Below are 16,765 nucleotides of genomic sequence, written 5' to 3'. Positions count from 1 at the left end.
TGTAGAGGCTCTAGCTGTTTCCAGTCTGTGGTTCCCTGTCAACAGCGGCAGCAGCCCTCCAGCCCCTTCTCCCCTCATCTGCAGCCCAGCATCAGGTAACTGAACGCGCGCACACACACACACACACACACACACACACACCAACCTAAGACTCATAATCTAGGTATACGGACTGATTAAAGATGTGTTTTGAACATAACATGAACACTGTATTCCCCCATTGCTGGTAGACTTGTTGCCTGACTTTCCCCTCTGTGTGCTATTAATGACCACACCAGGGGTGGAACTGAACTCTGAACAAGAACCTTTCTTTACCTGACAAAATGTGTGGCATTCTTATCCCTGCCATACACTGCCTCTCTCTCTCTCTCTCTCTCTCTCTCTCTCTCTCTCTCTCTCTCTCTCTCTCTGTCTCTCTCGCGCTCGCTCTCTCTCTCTCTGTCTGTCTGTCTGTCTGTCTCTAGAGTATAGTGTCCCCTGCGTCCTTCATTCGTCACCTTTTTTGTGTTTTTTTTGTCCATAGATCCTGATTCGGACTCTGGCTTGTAGAGGCTCTAGCTGTTTACAGTCTGTTGTTCCCTGCTAACAGCGGCAGTAGCCCTCCAGCCCACTGAGAGTTCTTGCTGAAGCCCCTCAGCTGCAGCCCAGCATCAGGTAACTGAACTCACACACACACACACACACACGTGCATGCAAGAGGTTGTAGATGCAGACAGTTCATGGGTGCACAGAGGCGATATATATTCATTAACTGAGAAATATGTCCTCACCTTTTGGGCTTCATTCTTTTTGATGGTGAATTTATTAATTTGTTTCTTTAATGCTTGACAATTTACTTTTTCAGTGTCAAACCGAAAAGAGATGGCAGCCCCCCAGAAGTTTCTGCTCCGTGTTTATCTGCACACAGATACTGCCATGAAGCTCACTCTAAATAGCCGCCCAAAGTCTGTGGAAGAGCTGAAAATTATAATGCAGTACAAATTCAAGCCAAGACTCGACGGTAGTGACTTCACCATCCAATACGAAGACCCTGACTTTGATGGGCAATTAAGTGTCCTAGTGGACATAGATGAGCTGCCAGAGAAGGGGACACTGAAAGTGATTAGGTTGGAGAGTGACGATAGTTCTTCTTGTGGCAGTTCTGACACTGACATACTGCCCCATGTACCATTTAGTCAGCGCCAAAAGAATTGGCCTGATGTTTTTCCTGTTCCAACGTTCAACCACGAAGTTGAGCATGTCCTTGACCAGGGTAACTTCGTCTTCCAGACATCTGGCAAGCCAACTAGATTAACACGTTCCCAGAAGCACAATGTGCTCGAAATAATGGCACAGACTATTTACAGCTTCAAGCCATACCCTAGCAATACTGATATCTGTAAGGCTTCGGAAGCATTGATTACTGCCCACCCATGCCTCAAAGAACTTGGAAGCAAGACTGGCTGGTACGGCTGGAAGGTCAGTTTGGCCTTCAAGATGGGTAACTACAGACAGAAACTGGCCAAATCGGGGTGTGCTGAGGTGTCCATCAATGCAGGAAAGAGAAGCAAGAACAACCCTGACAGCGATCACCCCCATGCCAATATTAAGCGAGCTCGTAGGTCGGAAGTGAACTTCCTACCCAACTTCCCAACTGGTGAAAACCAGGCCAGTCTTGACCTGATGAGACTCGAGATAATTGAAGAGACTGACAAGTCGGAGAAGAATTTGCAATTCATCGAAAAGCTGATGCAGACAACCTTCGCTTTACGACGACAAGACATCATCAAAAGTCAATTGCCAGTAAAGGACTTGCTGCGCAGCTGGCCAGCTCTGCAGTTGGAATCGCAGGTAACATGCTTTTCTGTCTGTCCAAACTCAAATCAGCTGTGATGGTGTTCAGCGTGTGACTGCAATCTAAAAAAAACCCCCAAAAAAACATGTATTGATCCTGTCTATATGTTTGTGTTTGTGTTTTATATGTCTGCAGGTTCTCTCAGAATTCCATCGTATCACTAATGTGAACCTGCGCAGCACATTCTACGCTGAACTTGACAGACACACACCACGACTCCTCAACTTATACAGACAAAAGGCAGTACGCACCGGCAAGTTGGCGGAGGCTCTACGGGCTACCCTCGCCGCTTATGATCTTCAGGTATAAGCAAAAGCAAGTATTTTGGCCAATCCATATGTGTTTTAGCAACTTGCATTGATGAAAATTAAGATTAATACGACGAGCTCTTTATGATACCGCCCATCCCCCAACCACCGTGACTAACAAATGCTCTGTGGGAAACACTGGTTTATTGAGCATTCAGTGCAGACAAGCATTATAATGAGTTCACATTTTTCTTACTTTGTGTTATTCATAGAACTAGAACACCAGATGTCGCAGTCAATCTTTTGAAACTTACATAGGAGTCCTGTCAATGTCAACATTCAGTTGTATTGCTGATGCTACCCTTGACTTGTTAGTACCTGATGACACAGCAACTTTTTTGTTCTGGTCCTGTAATGGGTGTAAAGGTGTCTGCTAATGTTGCATAACATTTGGGATGATATTTGTATGTAAAGAAGACACGGCCCCATTAGTGCGGTCAGAGTCTCAAAAAGGGCTGAAAAGCAAATGCTGCATTTGTAATGGCATGTCAAGAATAGCGTGAGCATTACATCTGCGTGTTGAAATCGACAGGAATTCTCCTTTAATGCTGGTTGTTGATGCTGGGCGTCATCATCATGGTACAGGTTCCTATGGTTTCAGACTGTCTTTTACTGGATCATTTGCTGATTACCTTGTCACCAATTGCTGGTCATTCAAGATTCAAGATTCTTTCAATTGGTCCCGAAGGAAATTTGTCTTGGACATACATTCAAGCAATGGACTGATTCATGTCAATAGACAAAGGTAGTTTACATGAAATCTAGTGTTCTACATCTGTTATTACACAGAGACATGCCAGTCAGTGTTAATTTCGTCAGCTTTTTTTGATTTAGTCGTAGTCTTAGTCACAATGACGAAAATCAATTTTAGTCTTAGTCACATTTTAGTCTTTGCCTTGCCAATTTAGTCTTAGTCTTAGTCTAAATGACGAAAATCAATTTTAGTCTCAGTCAATTTCTTAGTCATTTTCGTCATTTTAGTCAACACTGTACATAACAGAACTTCTCCACACACTTTTAACATAATCATTGACTGTACAGAATAAACCTTCTCCGCACACTGCTTCTCTTTTTAACATATATCACACTGTACAGAATAAAACTTCTTTACACACTAATTCTCTTTTTCTCTATTTTATTTAATACCAGTGTTAATTTCGTCAGCCTTTTGAAATTTAGTCTTAGTCTTAGTCACAATGACGAAAATCAATTTTAGTCTTAGTCATATTTTAGTCATTGCTTTCCCAATTTAGTCTTAGTCTTAGTCTAAATGACGAAAATCAAAAAGGGCATTGACGAAATATTTTAGTCATAGTCATGGTTGACGAAATTAACACTGATGCCAAAGAATCTGTTAGGTGATGGTGGTCATACACTACTCAAAACAAATGGAACACCAAAACCAGGCAATGGAACTTCACGTCAATTATACTTTTATCAGCCTGTCCAGTTAGGAACCAACATTCAAAGCCAATTCATTTTGCCTACTGTTGTGCCAATTTATTAAGCAATGAGTAGATGTATATTAGAAGTAATCACCAAAAAACGGCCCAAAATAGTAATTCTGCAGATGGTGTCCTCCATTTTTCATCCTTTCTGGCCATTTTTTTTTGGTCACATGTGGATTTTGTTACTGTCCCAACCCAGGAAGTACCATGAGGGCACTGAAGTGACTTGGGTAGTGCTGCTCAACTGATCTCACAGAAGTATGATTGTATGACAGGAGGAGTTACATTGCTTTGGTTTTGGTACTCCCTTTATTTTTTTTGGAGCAGTGTATTTTTGAGAGGGTCTACATGGCAGTACTATATATTTGTGCAATTTTTATTTTTGTCAATCAAGGAAGAACATGTTATCTCGAGACGCACCCTGTCGCTGTGTGCCCTGCCGGTGTACCTGCGAGAAGATGGATCTGCCTTCTTTCAGACATTCAATGTAAGTACTGGTTACCATCCATAAATGTACAATACATCATCCAAAGCTGAGTTCATTTGTTTCCCCCTCCCTTTGGGTCAACGGTCTGGGTGACCTTGGTAGCTCTATCACTTCACTCATATTAATAATATAACATGGTTTGCACATTTTCATTTGCGTAACAATGTTCATCTCTGCCCATCCCTCAGCTCCCACACAATCTCCATCCTTGTCACTGTTTATCTTGATTATTGTAACTAGCAAATCCCTCCATAAGCTCCATAATGCTCATTATCCAACATAGGACAAACTCAAGACTGTGGAAATATAGAGCTGTGGGAATATAGAGAAAGCACTTCTGTGAGTCCATCACGGAAAACAATTTCGTGTGGGGCATGGAAGTTTGGCAAAATCCATTCCACTGAATTCTGAGATCATGTTGGTCTCTTGGTAAACATATCCAGATTGTCAAATGACTATCTTCCTAGTGTAGCCAACAGGTAATTATGTTGATTGTGTTTTGCAGGAGGAGGAGGAGCCTGATTACCATGATGTCCCTCTTGCTCTTGGCATAACTGGCGCAGACCCCTTCAGCTGCAAGAAGTTTACAGTCGTCATTGAAGGCAATGCTGTTTTTAACGAGGTTCCCACAATTCCAGATTCATTTATGTTGTTGTTTGGGCTGACTTATGTGTTCAATTTGGAATACCCTAAGAGCCTCTTGAACACATTCACAATGATCCAGAAAATGTTTGTTTGTCTGGATGATGGCAAACCACTCAAACCCTGCCTAATGACTTTGAAAGAAGATTTGCTACTGCAGTAGTGCGTGTTTGTAACATTTGCGCGCACGCGCGCGCGCGCACACACACACACACACACACACACACACACACACACACACACACATGCTCATGTCACACAGCACCCTCTAGATTTGCTACTGCAGTAGTGCGCTTTAGTAGCATTTGCACACACTCTCTCTCTCACACACACACACACACACACACACGCACACACACGTATGCTCATGTCACACGACGCCCTTTAGATTGGCTACTGCAGTAGTGCACGTTAGTAGCATTTGCACACTCTCTCTCACACACACACACACACACACACACACACGCGGGCGCGCATATGCTCATGTCACACGGAACCCTCTAGATTTGCTACTGCAGTAGTGCGCGTTACTAGCATTGCGCGCGCACACACACACGCGCTCATGCGCTCATGTCACTTGGCACCCTCTACACAGCGGCTGAAATATAGCTGAAGCGGCGGAACAGGGACCTGTTACCTGCCAGTTGTACTGTACAGTATTCGAATGCCATACTTACCAGAATGCTTCAACTTTTTTTCTCTCTCTATAGTACAATACACATATACACCCGCACGCACACACACGCGCCCAAATTCAGCTTATTACCCTTGGGACAATGCACGCACGCACACACACACACACTCTTCAGCTTATTCCCCGCATTTAGGACCTCAGGGCCATTACTTAAACAGACAAACACTCACACATAAGTTAGGCTTATTCCCCGCATACATGACCACACGCGAGCTCACCCACACGTTAGCAGTTGGATGTATGTCTTTTTCTAGCTGTGTTGATTTGGAGGCGAATAACTATAGCAAATGCGTGCATGCACACCACACACAGACACACACACACACACACGTGCACACACTTGCATACATATGCAAGGGGATTTCTTGAGCCAGTACCTTTAGACGTAGACACCAACACAGATGGACGACTCGCACTGCCTGATATTGCCAAGGTATACATAGGACAGAAAAAGGACAGCCAAATGGTTTACAGAACATCAAGGGTAGCATTGGGATGCATCTCTGGACAATAAGATACATGAAACATGATTGCTTGTCATCTGAGTGTCTCATCTTTCTTTAAGCCTTACCAGCAGACACCTAGACACTCACACACACCTAAGTCCATCTTATTCCCCGCATACATGACCACACACTCACACACACACACACACACACACACACACACACACACACACACACTTCTCCATAGTGTCAAGGTGGACGTTGGATTTATGTCTATTTTCTATAGTTATTTGCCTCTTAACCAAACTGCTATTAATAAACACTAGCACAAAAACATGCCCACGCACGCAAGGGGTTTGCTTGTCCCAGTACCTCTTGATGTAGACACAAACAAACATGCAACGCATACACACGCACACAAAAGAGCTTCTGTCTGTATTTGATTGTTCACTCGCATAGTTAAAATGTGAAATGTTATTAAAAAAGAAATGTCTTTGTCTGGTTGACATAGTTACAGCAGTGATAGCCTAATGGCATACCAGAATGCTTTTTTGTTTTTATTTTGTCTTTCGTTAGCAAAGAGTCTCTTTAACACATTCACAATGATTGTTCACATAGTTAAAATGTGAAATGCTATCTAAAAATCCAGAAAATGTTTACAGCAGTGTTAACTGTGCGGTAGCCTAATGGCATACCAGAATGCCTTTTTGTTTTTGAAGAGTCTCTTGAACACATTCACAATGATCGTTTGTCTGGAGGATGACAAACCACTCAAACCGTGCCTATAATGACTTTTTTTTGTGTGTGTGTGTGTGGAAGATTTGATACTGGAGTAGTGTGCATTTGTAGCATTCTCTCTCTCTGTCTCTGTCTCTCTCTCTCTGTCTCTCTCTCTCTCTCTCTCTCTGTCTCTCTCTCTCTCTGTCTCTCTCTCTCTCTCTCTGTCTCTCTCTCCCTCTCTCTGTCTCTCTCTCTGTCTCTCTCTCTCTCTCTCTCTCTCTCTCTCTCTCTCTCTCTGTCTCTCTCTCACACACATACTCTTATTGTAATGTTCCGTGTACTTTCCAGAAAAAAATAAATGTTATTCATTGTAAATGATTTTATGCATTATTGTGTTGTCTGTAAATGGTATAGCATAGCGAGTTTATGTACTCACACTTTTAAAGTTCACTTTAAGTAAAAATTACAGTTGATGTACTCAAAACTTATTAGGTAATCAGTTACCTCAAAACATTTGAGTTGAGTACATAGTTCGTTTACTCACATTTTTAAAGCTAACTTTACTTAAAGAATGCAGTTCATGTACTCACAGTTTTAAAGCTAACTTTACTTAAAGGATTCAGTTATTGTACTCACAGTTTTTGAGCTAACTTTACTTAAAGAATACAGTTCATGTACTCAGACTTTTAAGGTTAGCATTACTTAAAGAATACAGTTCATGTACTCAGACTTTTAAGGTTAACATTACTTAAAGAATACAGTTCATGTACTCAGACTTTTAAGGTTAACATTACTTAAAGAATACAGTTCATGTACTCACAATTTTAAAGTAAAGTTTAATTAAAAGATACAGTTGATGTACTCAAAACTTATTAGGTAATCAGTTACCTCAAAACTTTTGAGTTCTTCTAACTTATCAGGTTTTACAGTGCATTAATGTTTGAACATGTACTCACAAAAGTGAGTACACCCCAGTGTTAATTTCGTCAACCATGACTATGACTAAAATATTTCGTCAATGCCCTTTTTGATTTTCGTCATTTAGACTAAGACTAAGACTAAATTGGGAAAGCAATGACTAAAATATGACTAAGACTAAAATTGATTTTCGTCATTGTGACTAAGACTAAGACTAAATTTCAAAAGGCTGACGAAATTAACACTGGTATTAAATAAAATAGAGAAAAAGAGAATTAGTGTGTAAAGAAGTTTTATTCTGTACAGTGTGATATATGTTAAAAAGAGAAGCAGTGTGCGGAGAAGGTTTATTCTGTACAGTCAATGATTATGTTAAAAGTGTGTGGAGAAGTTCTGTTATGTACAGTGTTGACTAAAATGACGAAAATGACTAAGAAATTGACTGAGACTAAAATTGATTTTCGTCATTTAGACTAAGACTAAGACTAAATTGGCAAGGCAAAGACTAAAATGTGACTAAGACTAAAATTGATTTTCGTCATTGTGACTAAGACTACGACTAAATCAAAAAAAGCTGACGAAATTAACACTGGTACACCCCAGATTAAAATCCGGTAGAGAAGGGGCTATGTTGGCTCGAATCGTCTCGAAATGAAACGAAATGAAAAGGGATGACAAGGGAGGTCATCAGTGTGCGTTTCAACCTTTCTTTGCATTGAACTTTTAAAATTTAAGTCTGCATCTGGCTTAAATAGATTGGTGTGAGATTTGAATGCAATCCTATGGAGAATATCATGATCTGCTTCAGTAGTCACAGTGCATGTTGACATGCAAGTTTCTTTTAGGTGTATTTCAGATTGCCAATGTTGACAGCATTCATGCATCCCCAAACCATGTCAGTCCCACTACCATGCTTGGCTAGTGAGAGGATACACCTTTTTTGTAAAACTCACTTGTTTACCACCACACATGCTTGACACCATCTAAAGCATTTTTTTATCTTGGTCTCAGGAGAGATGAACAGACCAAGGATATGGATCACTGGAACCATGTCGTGTGATCTGAAGAGACCAAGATAAACAAATTTGCTTTAGACAGTGACAGTGACAGTGACAGTTTATACAGTGCTTATCACATTATGACAGCTTGGTAAATCATTTTGCATGTCAAGACTTATACTATGACATAGGGCCTAAATGTTTTGGGGTTTGAGATAGTTTTGTGTATTCAGTGATAATGCTTTTTGAGTGATATGACAAAAGCAATTGCTAATGTACAATAAAGCTGAGAATTGTACACAACCATCTGCATGATGATGAAAGCATTTGCTAAATGCTGAAAACTATGAGAAACGTATTTTACCATGCACAGATAACAGCAGGAAGTCACAATTGAACAAGACGTTTTGAGAATGATTATTCTGTTGTGAGAAATGTGCAAAACCAATTGAGAAAAACTGTAACTAACAGAACCCAGCAGGTGAGGGTAAATGGGGTACTATCTGACAAAATGACATCCTCCACAGGATCGCCCCAGGGATGCGTTTTGTCTCCTCTGCTCTATATTCTGTATACTAATGACTGTCGTAGCCAACACGCAAACCGACACATACTGAAATTTGCAGATGACTCCATCATCCTCAGCCTTCTCCAGGGGAACGAAACAGATCATGGTCCCATCTTAGATGATTTTATTGCCTGGTGTGATAGTTCTCACCTGCACCTGAATGTCTCAAAAACCAAAGATATGATCATTGACTTCAGGCGTAAACCCCTCCCTGCTCTGACTACTACCATCAAAGGGCAGGCTGTGGATGTGGTAGATTCCTATAAGTACCTGGGTAGTTGGATTGATAATGAATTAAATTTTAACATCAACACTGAAAATATTTGCAAAAAGAGCCAACAACGTCTATTTTGTTTACGCAAGCTGGCCAAATTTAATGCTGACAAGACCATGATGACACTCTTTTATAGGTCCTACATTGAGTCAGTTTAATCTTTTTCTATTTGCTGTTGGTTTAATAACCTCAGTGTGAAAGCAAAAAACACCCTTCCCAAAATCGTGAAGGTCAGTGGCAAAATTATAGGTGCCCAGCAAAGCAGCCTCACTGACCTGTATAAAAAAGCCACTTTGAGGAAGGCTGAGTCCATTTTATCTGTTACTGCCCACCCCCTCCACTCTGAATTTCAGCTACTTCCATCTGGCTCACGCTTTAGGTTCCCATCAGTCAAGACCAACAGATTTAGGTTTTCATTTGTCCCTAGTGCCATCTCCCTTTTAAATTCACATCCCCCTGATTGAGTTCTTGACCTGATCCCTGGCGTTGTTTATGGTATTTTATTGTATGATGATGTTCTTATTTTATTTATTCATGATGTGTTTTTATCTTTTTTATAACTATATTTATGGTCATTTTAACCTTTTATTGACCACTGCACTTTATGTCTGTCCTGTGGTATCTGTTGTTGCTGTCTATATGTGCTTATGACTTGCTGCACACCTAATCGCCCCTTCTGGGGACAATAAAGTTGAAAAGTTGAAGTTGAAGTTGAAAAGCAGGAGAAAAAAATATCCTGTTTAGGGGGCTGAAACGCATTTGTTACAATGGAAGATTTATTTTTATCCACATGTTGCGTTTACAGCTCAACAGGAGAGAAAAAAAATGCCCTGCTAAAAATATATCCTGCTACGTGGAATCAGCACCTTAGTAACAACACAGTCTATCTATCCCATTAGTTACAATGGCGTAAATGGTGTGACAGCTATGAAATACCATGTGCAAGTGTTGAAATTACCACAAAAGTACTTTTACTTTTTTCACACCTCTGGGTAGTTAAAGTTCCTGGAGCAGTGTGAGGATAGATGCCTTGCTCAAGGCACCTCAGCTATGGAGGGAGGAAGGGATTGGTAAGGGTGGGAATTGAACCAACAAGCCTGTGATCTGCTGTCCAACTCTATAATCATTACATCACAATACAAAAATGTATGTTTTAAGCATAGATATCAAAAAACAAAATAACTTTGATTAGTAGTTGTGTGCTTGATCATTGATGATTAATGTTTCTGATTGATGATTAGACTTGAGATGCAATTGAAAGCCCTTACGCTATTGAAGCTACCAAGATTGCTCAGGTAAAGCAAGGGCAGAATTGTGCTTCCAAGCATGGAGGAAATCATAGAAGGCATATGAATGTAGCAGTACATTTCCTGCCAACTGAGGGGGATTAAACCCTGAAACATTTGAACAAGCAACGTGGGGAGATAGGACACCAGGGTCATGACAAAGCTGTTGGTGATGGTCTGCAGAGCCCTCTGCTTCTGTGGGTGTATATCGTTCCTTCCGGAGGGATCCGGCTTCCTCAGAGTGCGGAGGATGGCAATATCACAAAAGGCAATAATGGAAATAGCCAAGACACATGGGCTATACCAGATGGGGATTTTTCTCAAGTAACGAAAACATAGCAAAAGGGAAAGCAATAGTGTTAACACCCAGACTAAAGCACAGACAGCTAGTCTGTATCGGGACTTGCTTATCTTCATGTACCTAATGGGGTGAACCACGGCCATGTAACAGTCCACACAACTACAGGCCATGAAAAATGGTCGGCCAAAAATGTTGAGACCCTGAAAGAAAAATGTAGCTGTATAATACTGCATGTCATGCCAGATTAAGACATTGAGTATGTCTGGAAGTTTAAAAATGTTGTAGATCAGGTCCAGGAAAGTGACGTTGAGCATGTACACATTGTTGGATGAGCCACTGCTACTGCGCTGTCTCTGAACGAGCACCCACAGGAGCCATACGCTGGCAGGCACACCCACACATGCACACGGGACACCAAACACACTATAGACCAGAGGAGCCACAAATAGCTTGACACAAAAGAAGTCAAAGTCTTCAGTTGTGTTCATAGCGGTACCGTTACCAAAGAAAGCAGCTGATGCCATGGCTTGTGAACTTTCCTGAATAAAACAAAGTCAAATTAAATTTCTTTTCCAACATTCATAAAATAAAAATATGATCTTAACATAACATTACTTTAACAAAAATAATAATAATGAGTAAAAACAGGTGTTCTGACTCACTCTGGAGAAATCGTTGAAAGTCCAAGGTCTATCTGGGTTAAGATCTGTCTGAGCTGCAGAAGTGTACGATTGTCTTTGTCTATCTGTATTAAATGCTCATATATCATTTGAATAAGCAGGTGAGCGAGCACATTTCACCTCCTGGTCAAATCTGAAAGGCCGTCACACCTGGCCAAATTTGTTTTATTATTACAATGACTTTTGCATAACGATCTGTAACCTGTCACTGAACTAATTCAACAGGATGACTGTGCATTTCATCTCCATTTTTAACCTGGGACACTGGTCTGATTGAAGCCCTTAATTGCTAGTTAGGGTGGCAAAATTTGGAAGGGTGGCGAAATTTGGAAGTACGCGCAAGATTAATTATCAATACTGTACATCAAGTCTACGGAGTTGTTCACACATACTTTTAAAACAGCAAGCACAACAGCATCAGCAACGATAATGATAAATAAAATACACCCTTTGATTGTATATTATACAATATATTATACAATCAATGAATCCACCCACACGTGTTAAAGGGGCTCCAGGTAGGATTAAAAGTTTAATTAATCCCTGTCCCGAGCTGGCCGATGTATTAGGGCAGTGGTTCCCAACCTATGGGTCGGGACCCCCCTTATGGGTCGCCAAAGATCCACAGGGGGTCGCGGAGCCCTCTTGATTTTAAGGGGTTTCGTTTTAAATATATATAGCCCATGTTGAATAAAAGACAAAGCATTTAACTAATAAATGCATAGACGCAACAAATTGTAAGTGCTACATTAAACATTTATTCTATATTTGACCAAAGACGAATTGAGGAATAAAATAACTAAAATAAGTTTTCGCAGGAAACGGAGGGCATCTTGTGACTCCGTCTCGTGCGAGCGCTCGCGTGGTTGGGTCACCAAAGCTTACAATAGTAAAAACATGGGTCCCTTAAGAAAAAGGTTGGGAACCACTGTATTAGGCTATGTGAATCATTAATAAGTGAACGATGACTCTCACGACCACTTCCACAGTCTGCTGTCAAAAAACCCCTAAGGCAACTTTTTGACTGAGCGGTGTAAACGAGTGTTGTGGGCAGGCCCGTCGACAGGGGGGGACAAACAGGTATTTTGTCCCGGGCCCAGAAATGAAGGGGGTCCAGAACTGGGCCTAATGGTTCTATTTTATTTCCAAATAAGTTGGTTTGAGGGAGAAGGGAGATTGCGCTATATTTGCATTAAATAGGGCCTAAGTGATCTCTAGATCTTTCGCCTGGCCTGTCCTTAAAAAAGGGATCAAGAACCCCCACACCCAGTGCACAAACGGTTTGGTCGGTCACGAGGAAAAAACAGCTTCAACCAACGCTGGTGTCATTTGCCTAGGTGTCTCAGCACAAATCAGGAGGGCAGAAAATGAAGGAAAAGCAAAAAGTAGAGGAAACCAGGAGCCTCAGGAATCTAGTAAAACGATTCTTCAGATGATGCTGGCACTAGCAAAGGCAGGGGGAGATTAACAAAGAAAAACTTTTCCATCCTCACAACCAGACACGCACTGTGCTTCAACATTCTGTCACATGGATGAACGCAATAGAAAACGGATATTGCATTATTTCATAACCAGAACCGTTTAATAACACTCTGCTTCAAATCTGACCATCAGTTAATAAATGCATATGAGCCCACAGAATCATAACAGAGATTCTATGAGTATAATCTCTAGTTGTGTGGGCTACTGCCTCGGGCGCATGTTTGCCGGGAGAGGGAGAACCGACTTTTTAAACAGCGCTATGCTAGCCTAAATCTCCGCTTAGCACAAATGCTAATAAATTATCAACCTGTTAAGTTTGTGAGGAAAAATAAAGTGTAGATTTGTTGTGCATAGTTTTCTGTAACTTGACTTGTTCCTGTGTTACTAGCTGTGGGAGGACTTTGATGAGGGAGCACAACAACACACTCTGTGTTCCACTGTTCACTTGCACACATCACTTGAAGTCAGTTTAGCAAACAGTGACTCCTTCTCAGACAGAGTTTTGATGTGCAAGCCTTCAAATTGCCAAAGTAAATTGCACTTAAGCTATACTTGTGTTATTAATAGGAATGAGAATCCTAAATATTTTGTTTCTTTTTCAAATAGACGGCATGGATGGGAAGTTTTCAAAAGGATTTTTTTTTTTTAGATTACTATGGAATTGTATGCATCATTGTGAGGCTACTTTGGTACAAATGCCAGTCGCATATCATGCGAGAGTCTGTGGTGTAGGCCTACTTTCAGGCTGGAAGTGTAGTCTGCCCCACAGGTCTGCGGTGGTTGGTGTTGTTGTTGTTGTTGAGTTTTATCTTTTTTTGTGGGGGGGGGGGGGCTGGTGGATAGGAGGAAGGGGGGCCCAATCAGAGTTTTTTGTCCGGGGCCCAGCCAAAGCTGTCAGCGGCCCTGATTGTGGGAAAGACTTTTCATACGAAAAATCGCCTTACATACCGTATTCAGATTTGTATCAACTGCTGGCATTCTGCGATGAACAACATTTTCACAGCGAGTTTAACGCTGTTATGACTAGGGCTGAGTACCGATCAGAATTTTTCGGTTTCGGTTCCGGTTCCAGAACCTACGTTTCAATGCCGGTTCCTGACGGTGCCATTTTCGGTTCCTAATTTATAAACACTGGGGATGACAAAGATTTTAAAAATCTTAACCGACCACCGAGCCTCCCTCGTTATCCAGTTGTGTGTCCGGGAATTTATTTTAAATTGAGAACTTATGACGTCATTGAACTAACTTAAGACACCCAATGCTCACCAAGCTGAGCCAAGCTAATGCCAACACATCAGTGCCTGGGGCCGTGTCGGCAAACGAGACAGGTTGGCAGGAACTCATTTCAAGTCTAAGAAGAACATAGCCTACTTCATTATTGAAACATGGTGGATAATACATAAACAATATAAACAACAACCTTGGATTGGCAAGGATGGGAATTCGAACCTGCAACCCTCTGATCTATAGTCCATCTCCCTAATGATTGCACCACAGCTGCCCCTTGAAAGCATTTGTACACATGTTAGTTGAAACCATCAACATTTCAAATGATGGGAGCCTGTTCTCTTGGATGAACCTTGTCAAGCTTTGTCACCACAAAGATTTAGAGAGATACATTTATTATTAGCATCAATGCTTACATGGTAAAAATAACTCAAACGTAGCATTCATATTCATATACACGTAGTTATTATAGGCAAAATAAAAACAAAAGAAACATAGTAACGGAAGTTATTGGCTTTTTACACAGTGGACAAATGTAATTTGCTGGATAAGCTATTTGCTCTCCTTTCAAATTTTCACGAATAAATAATAATTATAATAATATGTAATAATGCAAGGAGTGGTAGTGGTAGTACTCGTACATGCAGTAGTAGTAGTACAGTAATAGTAGTGGTAGTTATTTTATGATGTTACCCGATATTGATTTTCATAACTATTAAGTGGGATATGGAACTTGAAAACACAATTGTCTTTAATGGACAGGGCAGGACAGAATCCCACTACATGCTACTACTCTTACAAGCTCACATTCTACAGTGACACAGAATTTGTAATATGTCAATTTTCATTACACATTACACTTTGCTGACGCTTTGCTTCAAATGCAGGTTACAGATATTGAGGAAGGAATAAGGATGGCGATGTAACATGCACCCCTGTGATCTAAAAGTCCAACTCTAATCATTACACCACGGCTGCCACCAAATGCAAAAAGATAAGCATAGATAATAACAAAGGCATATCATAACAAAGAACACAATAAATTAGATTACTAATTGTGTACTTGATCATTGATTAATGTTTCTGATTAAACATCAGACTTCGGAGACAATTGAAAACCCTGACGTTATTGAGGCTACCCAGATTGCTCAGGTAAAGCAAGGGCAAGATGCTGCTTCCAAGCATCGTGGAAATCAAAGAGATCATATTGAAAGAGCAATACACTTCTTGCACACTAAGGGGAATTACATCCGTAACCATTCGAACAAGCAGGAAGGGGAGATAGGACACCAGGGTCATGACGAAGCTGTTGGTGATGGTCTGCAGAGCCCTCTGCTTCTGTGGGTGGACGTCGCTCCTTCCGGAAGGATCAGGTTTTCTCAGAGCGCGGAGGATGGCAATATCACAAAAGGCAATAATGAAAATGGGACAGACACATGGACTAAAGTACCAGAAAGACTTGTATGTCGAGAAACCATACGTAAGCAAAAGGCAAAGCAACAGAGTTAATGCCCAGACAAGAGCACAGACAACTAGTCTGTATCTGGACTGGCTGATCTTCATATACTTAATGGGGTGAACCACAGCCATGTAGCAGTCCACACAGCTACAGGCCATGAACAGAGGACGCCCAAAATAGATGAGCCCTTCAAGGCCAACGGCAATGATAAAGAATTGCGTGTCACGCCAGACAAAGAAATTGAGTACATCTGGAAGTTTGAAAACATTGTAAGTCAGGTCCATGATGGTGAGGCTGAGCATGTAGACATTGTTGGATGAACCAGTGCTACTGCACTGTCTCTGAACAAGCACCCCCAGGAGCCACATGCTGGCAGGCACACCAACACATGCACAGATGACACTGAAGACAGCCCAAATCAGAGGACCCACAGGCAGCTTGATACAAAAGGGATCAAAGTCTTCAGTTGTGTTCATGATGGTGGTAGCATTACCAAAGGAAGCAGAGGCTGCCATGAATTTTGAATTGTTCTGGATAAAAAAAAGAACAAACGAGTTAAACAACATTCAAAAAATTAATAAAAAAGCACAAGCAAAACGTAGCTAACACTCGTTGAATTCCCACAACTTAAACCATTAGGAAGCTCTTATGTCCCGGTCTGGTTTTTACCACAGCACCGTTGTATTACATACATTGGCCTCAGTTACATTGGATCTTTAATTCCGAATTCAATTTAATTCTGAATACAATTTATAATTACAATTGCCCTTTTAAAAAAAAACCATGTAAACACTTACCAAAACTGAATTTAATTTATTCGGAATTTCAAGTTGAAAAATTGAACTCTGAAACGATTGGATCTAATTTACCTAATTACTGCAATAATGCACAGTATGGAATAATGCATCAAACTACCACAAGCTAAAGGAGAATTTCAGCTCAACAAGTTCAACATGCATTTGTTTTGCTCAAGCTACCCTTGGCTTGTCAGTA

The 16,765-nt window shown here is 41.0% G+C and overlaps 1 protein-coding gene across 1 annotated transcript; it reads left to right on the top strand.

Moving 5' to 3' along the window:
* The first annotated feature begins 861 nt into the window (after positions 1-861).
* Positions 862-4,939, top strand: LOC134467049 (uncharacterized). The gene is made up of 4 exons (XM_063220974.1): positions 862-1,830; positions 1,970-2,137; positions 3,985-4,077; positions 4,583-4,939. The coding sequence occupies exons 1-4, from the start codon at positions 862-864 to the stop codon at positions 4,880-4,882; spliced, it is 1,530 nt and encodes a 509-aa protein (XP_063077044.1). The 3' UTR covers positions 4,883-4,939.
* The last annotated feature ends 11,826 nt before the right edge of the window (positions 4,940-16,765 follow it).

Source organism: Engraulis encrasicolus, chromosome 17 (genome assembly GCF_034702125.1).
Source record: "Engraulis encrasicolus isolate BLACKSEA-1 chromosome 17, IST_EnEncr_1.0, whole genome shotgun sequence".
Taxonomy (NCBI): Eukaryota; Metazoa; Chordata; class Actinopteri; order Clupeiformes; family Engraulidae; genus Engraulis; species Engraulis encrasicolus.
Note: the sequence above shows the minus strand (reverse complement) of the source record. Positions and strands in the feature narration are given on the sequence as shown.